Source organism: Puntigrus tetrazona, chromosome 6 (assembly GCF_018831695.1).
Source record: "Puntigrus tetrazona isolate hp1 chromosome 6, ASM1883169v1, whole genome shotgun sequence".
NCBI classification, from domain to species: domain Eukaryota; kingdom Metazoa; phylum Chordata; class Actinopteri; order Cypriniformes; family Cyprinidae; genus Puntigrus; species Puntigrus tetrazona.
The window spans coordinates 27443794-27455941 of NC_056704.1; the positions used below are offsets into that span (position 1 = coordinate 27443794).

The window sequence follows — 12148 nt, forward strand, 5'->3', positions numbered from 1 at the left end:
TGTACCAGTGGGTCAGGTTTTGCTTACATTGTGGGAACAAAATGTCTGTACGCCAAATGCCACAGATAGTAAGACCTGAAATCACCTGCGTTTGTGTTCCTCGGAAATGTGTTTGCTTGCAATACTTTTGCATTCCTGTGATTAAGTTTGCATATGTTTTGCGTTCTCCCAAGAAACTTTTGTTTTCGCTTGCAAAACCTTGCGTTCCCCATTAAAGTTTTCATTCACAAATATTTTGCATTCCCCAGAAAAAACTTTGCATGCGCTTGCAAAAAAGAAATAATAGAAATAATGTGAGGCGCAGTGCTCAAGGAAACAGTGCTCAAGGAAGCATATAAATTCACGAGAGAATGCATAAATTTTGTGAGTGAATGCAGTTTTATGAGCAAATGTGAAAACTGTGAAATACATTTTCCTCATCTCTGTGCCCCTTATGGGCTCCAAAAATTATTTTTAACAAAAAATATTTTTGACTGTTTTGAATCTTTAGCTACGTTCTGTCATCAAATGAAAAGCCAATCAATAATATAACTTATTTAAGTCTGATCTGTCAATTATTTTGACTGATTCACTCAAAAGAATCAGTTCATAAGAATCATTTGTTCAAGAATTGGACCATATGGACAATGCAATAGAAATGTGGACTTTCCATTTATTTTTATATTTAGACATTCAAGAATAGTTAGCTAAACCAAACATCAAGAAAATAAGAAACCAGATTAAAAGGTATCTGTTCTCGATTCCCAACCGTAGGTGGAGAAAGTATCTTCAGCTCAGTACAAAACCCCCAAAGTGACGAAAAAGTTGTTTACCACGATATTAAAGCAAAGTGTGTTCTGTTCGGTTTCTCCATTTCAGCTTGTTTGGTAGGTCACCGGTAGTGATAATGTCAGGCTACAAGTTTCCCAGTGTACGTGAATATTTGCACAGGTGTGTATTTGTGTAGGTGTGTGTTTTGCGGTAATGTATTAGCAGCATTAATGTGTAATCTGAACTCTGATCTGGACCGAACATGGATTACAGGTCTCGGGTCAGGCGCTACAAACAAGCCCAGCACACAACCCAACTCTCCCTCTGTTTCTATCTGTAAATCTTCTAACAAATGGACTGTCAGGCCAGTGTCCAGGTCAAGGACAACTGATACTCATGATTATTATATACGCGGTCCATCTTTGTCAAGGCTCGTCATGGTTAGATCGCTAATAACAGTTCCCATCATTTTCCTTACAGTGACACGGACGTCACACATCCAGCCGTCCATTAACTTCTCCCACACACACACTAGAGTTCCCTCTCCCTCGCTCCGCTCTGACACTGCCATCTATCAGTGATCCATAATTCACTCTTTTCTAATGGACTCGGTAATATCACATATAGAACTACTGTCCGCGTGTCCCAGAACTGAGAAACGAGCTCTCCCGGTGTCTCGCACACACAGAAACGCACTGCTGGTCATTACGCCTTTGGCACTGAATTAATGGAGGTGGTGGTTATTAGGAGTTATTTAAGGAAACACATTTCACAGATTCATTAATCTCACACTTCCAAGAGATGCTGTAAATCTTTAGAACAGTGAGAGAGAGACAGGGAATAAGANAGAGGCTCCTTCCTGCAGGTGACAGAAACAACACACATTTAGTTTGACCAGATTACATTTATCATAAATAACAAAACCCTCTTCATCTGCACCAAATCACCACTAGGGTGCGTTTGTGTATTTTCACATAACTGTGTGTTGCACATACCAAAAATAATTAAACATATCAATAGAATGTTGCCAGATATAGTTTGTTTATTGGTTGCTAGTTATAAGCTACTCACTAAAATCACAATGCCAAGTATGAGAAATGGTGCAGTATGAATAAATGCTACATTATTAGCATTACTGTTTTTATATTTAATGAAAATCTATGTATACTATAAAATAAATATATTTTTTATCATTCTAAAATAAAATATAATTTACTTAATAATTTTAATCATTTTTAATATTACTATTTGGGTTTAAATTTATTTCAGTATAGTTGGTATAGATTTATTTTAAGTTGGCAATGCAAGCGCTTCAACTTATTTCAGTTAGTTGCAAAAGCAACATTTCTATTTATCATTTAATGTTTTTCATGTAATATTTCAGTCTTGTTTTATTTTAACATTGTTTCGGAAAAGTTTAAGTTTTAGCTAATAGTGATAACTGAGTCCTGCTCCCAAATTCAGCTATTAATTCGTTAAAAGTGAATTTTTTGGTGTTTTCTCACAGATGTTTTTAAACAATAAATAAATTACATCATCAGAGTAGTGTAAAGAGTAAAATGGACAATTTGTATACATTTGTCCCTGTCCCAGATAGTCAAAAGTAATTATTTGAGACTGCATTCATTCTATAAATGAACAAACGAGCACCATATTTTGCACTGATTTACTGAAAGCTAATTTCACATTTTAAGAAGATATAAATAAGCTCAAACATGGCTTATTTACTGCAAATGTTATTTTCTTATATTTCTTATATTAAGACACGTTACATCTTGTATTCAGGCTCCAACCAAATAATATTTTTCAATCATGATGGAAAAGTAAATTGTCCACGCACAGGTGAAGTACCTCCCTGTAACCTCTAGCAGACCTCTAGATGATGCTGTCTCTGCATGCAGACAAACACACATATGGAAATAAACAAAATAAATGAACATTAAAAAGAGATGCACAGAAATCATGAGAATAAAACAGGTGAAATCTGTCATGAGTATCCGTTAAATCATAAAACAACCCAGGCATAACATGAAATCATGATGATGGCAAACATAAAGGCAAGTCCCTGAAAATGAAAACATATTTAAATGGGTTTTCGTGAGCGATGTACAGTATGTGTATGATACCTGAAGCATGGCAGAGAGATCACAGTCTCATAGAATCTCCATGTGGCGATGAGATCGTCTCTGACGGGGTTGGTGGAGTAGTATCTCCATGCAGCCTGAAATCAATATTCAGTATTGAATATTAAGCAAATGTGCAGTTGAAGAATGAGCCTAAAGGGGTGAATGTACTGCTGATTTAAGTTTAAGTTTAAGTAGTTTTTTGGTTACCTGTATTAATGAAGCCGCAGGATTTCTACGTTTCTCAAAGTGTTTCTGTCTGTGCTGTTCCTGAACTTTCAGAGCCAACCCAGAGCCAAGAATACCCTACAAACATAACCACACTTCAGCATGAAATGGTTGGCTATTTTTTAAACAAAGCATACCTAACCATTTCCAAACCGAAGGATGTTACATTTAGTCATTTAGCAGATGCTTTTATCCAAAGCGACTTACAAATGAGGACAATAAAAGCAATCAGAACCAGCAAAAGAGCAATAGAAGACGAGTCTCGGTTAGCCTAATGCAGTACACATAGCAAGGTGTTTTTTNAGTGTTAGAGTAAGCAAGCAGAAAAAAATAAAGAGTGCAAGTCTTAGAACAGCAAAAAAAAAAGATGGAAAAGTTGTGTTTTTAGCCTTTTCTTGAAGATGGCTAAGGATTCAGCTTCTCGGGTCTCTCATGAGTCGGTGAATCAAACACAAACAGCTTAAAATTAAAAAAGCACACGCTGGTTATGTTTTAGCATGGCAGAAGGTTGGAGTTGCTGGTCCATAGTTGGTCCTGAGCTGGTTTAAGCCGGTTCTGAGTAATTTCGCGTAGCCACTTTAGACTGACTGACGGCCGAGGCCTGCCCATGAGGCTGTTTAATTCGACAAGTCAAACAACCAATCGCAGTTTGTTTTATGTCACACCAGGTTTTTGGTTCTGGAAATGTAGTATTAATATGAAACAGAAACAACACAAAATAAAAAGTCTGCTGCCCTGCTTCAAGACATACCTAACCAGCATACCAGCATATGGTTAGGGTTAATTCTTTCGAGACTGATATACTGCACACTGTGTAGCTGAAGATGCGTATAATGAGTTTTGTCAGTGATATTTTATATAAAATGAATGAATAAATAAAATATCAAGCAATATCAAGTAACATAACAGAGCTAGAATAGTAACTGGGAGCATAGGACTCTGTAAGTTACAAATTGCTGTACGTGCTCTTATGTAAATTTAAAAAATGATACTGTACTCACGGCTGGAAGAGCAAAAAACGACACACCGATAAGAGCAAAGGTCCCAGCCAGAAGACGCCCCGCCCACGTCTTTGGGGTCTTGTCACCGTAACCAATAGTTGTCAAGGTGATCTGACACAAAAGTGAAATCATGTGTCATCAGTGTGATTACGGCTAGCACAGCTAAGAGGCTATCAAAGTACTTGAGCAGTAAAACCATTAAAAGGGTAGTATTAATGGAGCTGCTGTTAGTGTCATGAAAGGTGGTATATATGGGGCTGCTATAAAACCGTCACAATCAGTAGTACTAATGGAACCGATGTAAAACCTTTGCGAATGGTAGTCTTAAAGGAGCTGCTGTGAAAAGAATTGCCGTGCATTTAAAAAAAATCACTTCTGAACTTGTGACATACAATGGTTTGAATTTTATTTTCCTATTCAATTGACTTTCGCTTTTCATCATGGAGGAAAGCTTTTATGCAACCTTCACCAGCTCCAAACTGCTTAAATCATTGAACGAGTGTATTTTTCACAATTATTTAGTTTTTTGTTGTGGATGTTTTCAGCAGTTTTTATGCATTCAATCATAAAAAAAACTTTTAACAATGTAACATTAAGCCATAGAGTAATAAATGCAAGTCTAACACAAACTTTAAAGTGGCAATGTATAAATGTGAAATATTATAAGCTCAGTAAGTTTATCTTACTAATTTAATGCATTTGTCCACTGCTAAATATTTAAGTGTGTTTTTGTTGTTGCTATCCTGTGTTCTTGGAAATGTTTTTATTCTTTTGTAACATATTTAGAAATGTATAAATAAAACATCAAAAAAGTATCATCAAGCTACCATATATTTCCTTTAAAAAATAACAATATTTATTTTTAAATAAGTTATAATATTAGCTTGGTACAAACAGTAAAGTGGCTTTCAAAGCGTATGAATAAAAAAAAAAAGCATCTCAAAAATGAAGCTAAAATCTCTGAACAGCTGCATCAAAATGAGAGAGCTTATTTTTACTATATACAATATTTTTTTACTATATATCAAGAATTAATTTGCAAAAACAGATGACTCTCATTTTAATCAATTTGCTAAAAGAAGTTGTGAATGAAACCCTGTAGTGCGTCTTTCTCACCAGTCCCCACCAGAGGGCGTCTGCATAGGTGTCAAAGTCCTGCGGCTCTGGAGTTGGGGAGGGGCCCTCGCTGTATGATGGCTCTATAGTGACATCATCCTTCTCAACCAGGTACACCAGGAAGGAAGCCAGGATCAATGACAGGAAGCCGATGTACCACGCTGTAATCAGCTCCTGACCGCACACACCAGCCGGGAAACACACACACACACACAGCAGTACTGAGATCAAACTTCACCAGACGCCGAAATCTGATTGTTTGTGCTTGCGTATGTACTTTGCGTGTCTGCGTATCGCAGAGCGTAGCATTTTTGAGGCATGAGTGTGTGTGTGTCTTTGGGAATGTGCGCGTATTGTCGACCCCATTGGTTTATTTGAGCTTGACATGATTTGAACAAGCAAGACGTGCTCTTAGATGTTGATCAAGAGGGAATGGCCTGTTGGCGTACATCACATCACATGCGCGGATACCTTGCTGTGTGTGTATATTGCAGATCCCAGCAGTTTCCAGGTGCCTCCACGGCGGTCCATTCGTAGCATTCGAAGGATCTGCAGGAAGCGCAGGCTGCGCAGCGACGTGGCCAACACATTTCCCTGGTTTCGTACGGCAACCACCGGCACCGAAGCAATCAGTACAAAGATATCTGACAACAGAGAGTCTCATTAAAGCTGCATTTATTTGAGAAAAAATACAATTGAAACAGCAATATTGTGAAATGTTATTACAATTTAAAATAACTCTTTTCTATTCGAATAAATTAAAAATGAGCCGATTGCCGTGTATCACTCTCCACATATAGTGTGATCCGAACACATTTTGTCAAAAAAGCAGGTATTGTCCACTTTCAAGGCATCGCGATTTTTTACTGCAGAAGCCGAATTTGTTTTTGAACAAAAGCTGATAAGTCCATTTTAGCGAATCAGCACGCTTCAGGTCAGGTAACAAGGCTACTTTACACTTTAAAAAGACTTTTAAACTTTAATTATGCAAAAAAAAAAATACTTTCAATAAATTTACATTCTGTGCTGCTTAATATTATTATGAAAACTAAAATCTTTTGTAGCATTATAAATTCCTTTCCTTTACTTTTTCAATTTCTTTTGTCAAATGAAATTGCTTTCTCCAGCTGTAATAGTGTATGTGCACGCTTGTATGCACATGTTTCATTGTGACTGCGTGTTTGTTTGGGTCAGTGAGTTTAACTCACCCAGGACACACAGCGGTTTGCGGGCGAATTTGAGCCGTCCTCTCCAGCCCTTGTATCGACAGCAGCAGCCGGCGGCCCATATCCTCAATGCAAACTCGCCTCCAAAAATAAAGATTGTGAATGTCTCCTACAGGTGAGAGAAACATTCATTCATATTCCTCTCAAACATTAATCTCACACGCAAACGCTGCACGGACTATGAACAGAAGACACGCACTCACCAGAATCACCAGCCAGTGAGCCGAATCTTTCTCATGCTCTTTGAACGTTGTTAAAATGGACAGAATCAGGCATCCCAAAACAATCAGAAACCTAGGGTTTCAGAAAACAGAGTGAGCGGATGCTTCATTCATTGTGTGTGTGTGTTTGTGTGTGTGTATATATATACAGTATATAGATTGATAGATAGGTAGATAGATAGATAGATAGATAAAAACATAGCTGTGGGAAAAAAAATGGAATGAAAATTTTTAGTTGCTATGGATACCTCAGCTGAGTCATGATAAAATCTTTTTTTTTTATATCTTGGAAAGACCTGCTACCTAAAACGCTCATGGTATGATTAAACCAGCAGAGGGGGCTGCTGAATATTCGCACTGTATTGGGCGAGAGAGGCATGTATTGGATATATCCTCGCTTCTCACACACGTGCACAACAGTCCTATTGCTAGATGCTGAGCTGGTAAGATTTATACGCTTAATTTTTTACAACAGGTAATCAGAAACCTGGGGTGGCTGTATACTGTATAGGATGCTCATTCATTTTCCTTCCTGTAATTCAAGCCAAACAAAGACACATGCTTTGCTCGCTTGTCTGGGTATTTAACTACGAGCCCTGAAAAGTAAAATACATTTTGTCATCATTTAGCCATGTGTCTTTTAACAATACAAAAAGATTTGTATTGTTAAAAAAATAAAATAAAATTAAATAAAATAAAGACTATAAAAGAAGCAGAAAAGCGCAACAGGGAAGGAGGCCAAATTAAATCCTCTCTATGCAATAAATCTTATTATTTGCATATGCATATGTAACTTTTTTTACATACTTATCTCTGGTAAAGTATGCAGGACTGTATAGATGTATGTACTTAACACTGTATGTTTCTGTTTAGTAGCCTAACAATTTTTAAGTTTTAATTCAGATCAGCCTCCGACCAATCAAGAACTACTGGATTAAGCCCAGTTCCTCCCTACATTTATTTAGCACTTGTAGTACTTGGATGCATGTCACAACATGAACTCCTAGGTTTATTGTAGCCAACTAAAACAAAAAAACATAAAAAAAAAATACAAGCTACTTGAAATAAACTAAACTATGGGTTAATCTGATTGAACTGAAATTTGTAAAAACTGTATTTCAAAGTAATTCTAAAATTGACAAAACAACGAAATGACATACTATAAAAAAATAAACTAAATAGCTTTATAAACTATAGAAGTATCTTAAATAATAAATGCAATAATCATAGTAGTGCTACTTCTGAAATATTGGCTTTGGAAATACTGGAATACTCTATAAAGCATTATATAAGCCATAGAATATTTATAGATTATCATTCAAATTTTGGGGGGTGAAATAAACCTTCAGCAAGGATTAAGTTCCAAAGACGCAGAAACGCAGCCGTAACTGTGTGTAATGATTTGTGTATGAGTGATTAAGCAGTTTTCTGCAGTACTGTATGGCATCCAGCAGAGCACACATGCAGACTCACATATTTCTCTTATCGTCCTCACTCTATTCGTCATTTGACCTGTTGGCAGTTTCTATGGTTTCACATTTGTAGGTTATATCTGTGCTGTTTCCATGGTTACACAAATTCCTCACACACACACACACATATAAACAGCCATACACACGGCTACATGCTCAGCATCTGGTCTCCAGTGAAAGCTTTTAGCATCAGCACACTAATAACCTGTAATGGTCATAATGCTCTCTCTCTCTTACTGTGGGTCGACTGAAGTGTGTATGGTTTTCTCGACGAGCGATGCTTCCCTCAACAGAGCGATAGATTGCCATGACTCTCAGGGTGCTCATTCTCAACTGTTGCTCTAAAATATAATAATGTTCCTAATGAAAAGGGCTATTAAGAGAGAAAACCACATTACAACCCATAATGCAGAAATGATCATGAAAAAATATGTTTAGATATAATTAATCTAGGCCTCAAACTGATCAAGCGAATTAGTTTGAAATAAAGAACTGCACATGCAAAATGTTTTCCACTTCATAGAAATGCTGTAATTATTTGTATCACTTATTATTAAAAATACCAAAAATAAAACAACGTGGAATAAAAAATAAATAAAATGCATTATTTTAGTATAATTACTGTTAAAGAGTTTTGTGTCCCTTTTCTGTTTAACTATCAACGCTTTACAGGGAATTTTTAGATCTAATATTGCATAATCAAATGTTTGTGAGGTCTATAATGTCAAAGCCTGAAAAATAATGGCGGTGTCTTATTTCATAATCAAATTAGATGACTGCATTCCAGCAACAAGATACACGTGTGAGATCACCCGACAGGCATCACTGATGTGTGACCGTTGATGGTCATGTGCTGATGCATTTATTTATTAAAGATTCTCTGTGATTTGAGTCATTTTTGCAGCATGGTTTCAATTGAAGAATTTTCCAACTAAGAGAAACAAAAGCAAAGCAAAAAAAACAACAACAACGAAAACAAAACAACGAAAAGAGACGAAACAAAACAAAACAAAACAACTAACTAAAGCGAAACAAACATAAATACTAAGCAAAACAAAACAAGACTGTGGAAAAACACAAAAACCTTTTAACATTTCCTCGTATAAACAAGATACATAAACAATAAGAAAAACAAAACAAAAAAAATAGAGCAACAGCAAGTGTCTGATCACACTATAGTTGTCATCGATGTGTAACCCTTCAAAGTCACATGTTGATATCTTAATTTGTCTGATGTCAGTTTATAACAAGCGGTTTGTGCGGCTTAGGTTCGATACGAGCTCTTTTTGGAAGGTTTTAAAAGTTCCAGTATGTTTCCACGGTATATCAGACTCTTTTATCAAACAGCATCAAGGAAAATTTGATCGTTCGTAAAATGACCCCCTTCAGTGCTGTTTACAAAGAACTACGGGATTGTTAGAGATGTTTGTTGAATATAGAGGTTGGTGAGAGCAATCCACACCAATCAATAGTGATTCAGTTGGTAAGTGGACACAGTTAAATCTGGGACCATTTTATCCTCCACCGAATGGAGGCAACAGTTTGCAGTTTTTAACTAAAAACCAAAGAAGATCACTGGCATGCAGAGACAAGGTACATATTTTTGAGACTGCATATTAATTATTATCTATTACTACTAATTAATTTACAACTGTTACATTTTACATTAGAGGCTTATAAAACTATAAAAAGAGGTGCATTTAAAGATTAACTGCATAACTCTGTTATGCTGGGGTTTGTCAGCTTTAAAACCCATTTAAGTTGAAATGGCTTAACTTATTTTGATATGAAAGTAATGGAAAAACTTACTGATCATAATAATACAAAAACTAATTCAAAAGGCCCACTTTTTTNAATTCTGTCATTATTTACTAACCCTCAAATAGTTCCGGATCTGTATGAATTTCTTTGTTCCGCCAAACACAAAGAAAGAGATTTTGAAGAAAGTTTGTAACCAGGCTGTTTTGGGTGACCATTGATTCCAATAGAATTTTTCCCCTACTATGGAAGTCAATGATGACCCAAAACAGCCCAGTTATAAACTTTCTTCAAAATATCATCCTTTGAAAGACATTCAGACAGATTTTGTAAATGATGACAAAATTTCATTTATGGGTGAACTATTCCTTTAAGGGTACATTCCATTTGATCATTTTATAAATATTGTGGGAATGTTACATAAATGTTCTCTGAACATTGTAAAAAAGTAACATATAAAACATTAGACGAATGTCCACCTAAAATTTGTTTACTGATGTATAAATAAAGTTTTAAAAAATGCTATTTAAAAAAAAAAAACTTTGCTAAAGCAAAACTCTGAATAAACATTCTATTAACTTTACTGGAAATTTGCTCATATTTTTATACATATTACTATATATTTGCCATTAGCTGTTCCCGAGGGATACTCTATTCTACAGAACAAAATGCTACACTATTTCTCATTTCGTTTCTTTTTGAGTCTTAAGCACAAAGTTCAAGTTAACAGCAGAAATGCAGACAACATCAATTTTCCAAAACCCAAAATACTGTGACGTCTTCTAAAGACAGAGTCTGTCACGGAAGCTTCTCTATGCCTGTGTTTTGTCTCGTTAATGCCGTGAGAGCATCTGTGAGAATGTGTGTGCGTGTAACTGTTTGTCTGATCGATGTTGAGGGCATATTGGCTGTAATGGGAGCATCGATATATGAGGTGAGTCATAACAGGACACATCATCCCTTATAATAAAGCACACACAGCAGCCGTGTGGTTCTGCCCCAGAGCATGCTGGATACTACAGTGAATTATTCTGTAGTACTCGTGAGGAAAAGAGAAGGAGCCAGAGAGTGAGAGACATGTAGCCCCATTAGAGGTTATTAGTGAGGTGGATGTTAAAAGCACAGTATTTCTCAGCTGATTTCAGGGAACAGCAGATTACAGCTCTCACTAGAGACCAGAGCACAAAGCAGCAAGCATGTGCAGACAAAACTTGTTTTTCAGGTCTATTTTTTTCGGCTGATTTCAAAATACTCAGGGTTGTTAGCATTATTTAGACATTTAGTCTTATGTCTTGATGATTTATCAGACAGCACTACGGTATGGCTTTTTAAGACATCTTAACGATTGTATTTTTTTACGAAATGTAATGTTGCATAGAAATAACCTGCATAAAAAAAATGCATTTCAATTATTACTATAGTGAACATACTCTCATATCGCCACTGTGAAAAAGTAAGTGACATATTAAACCTAATATCTTCTAAGGATGACAATAGCTGCAACTAAACACCTCCTCGAGTTTGTTCAGAGCATTGCTCGTCTCTGTTGAGGTACTCGTTCTTCTTTGAACAACTCTCTTTTAACCCTGACAAACTAGGTCTTCAAATGTGAACTGTTTTTTCACGTCCCTCTTCCTCTCTATAGGATTCAACTCAGAACTTTAACTAGGCCACTCTAAAACTTTACTTTCATTTCCTTTCAGCCAGTGAAATGACGATTTGAGTCCCGAACACCGGCTTAAGCTCATGCTTGAGATGCCTGCTGTTGTTCTGGGATCTTTTGAGACTTCCCGGATCAGGAGCTGCCGTGTTCTTGAAGATTTTTTTTGTCTGGTCAACCACTTCTGGGAATATTCACCACTACTCTATTTGCAGGTAATGGATTGCACTGTGGTTCAACAGAGGCCAAGAAATGGACTTTGTAACCCTTTTCAAACTAAAGCAGAACAACTTTTCTTCAGTTGTTTCTTTAATTGGGGCCTGTGAACACGTAGAAGTTTTGTAGTGAACACTCTGCTCAAAAAAAAAGGTTTGTTCATTTACTCAACATGACAGGCTACAGTAAAGCCTGTAATAGCCTCCTAAATCAAACTGGCAAACAAGATTTTTTTTTTCCTTTCTTGATTTTAAGACCAGTCCAGTTACTTTTTTTCAGGGGCAGTATGGGTGCTGAGTGAATTTTTCTAGTAAACAAATAAAACTGTCAGAAATATCATTTGGCAACAATAATATACTAAATAACTGATTAATATA

At 36.2% G+C, this 12148-nt stretch overlaps 1 protein-coding gene across 1 annotated transcript in view; it reads right to left on the reverse strand.

Moving 5' to 3' along the window:
- LOC122346569 (potassium voltage-gated channel subfamily KQT member 3-like) overlaps positions 1-12148 on the reverse strand; it is a 26065-nt gene that overhangs the window by 7556 nt on the left and 6361 nt on the right. Inside the window, exons 5-9 of the mRNA XM_043241289.1 lie at positions 6648-6738; positions 6427-6553; positions 5690-5862; positions 5219-5392; positions 4103-4213 (exon numbers count right to left, since the gene is read on the reverse strand). Of these exons, the coding sequence (XP_043097224.1) occupies positions 4103-4213; positions 5219-5392; positions 5690-5862; positions 6427-6553; positions 6648-6738 (676 nt within the window). The remainder of the gene's footprint in view (positions 1-4102; positions 4214-5218; positions 5393-5689; positions 5863-6426; positions 6554-6647; positions 6739-12148) is intronic.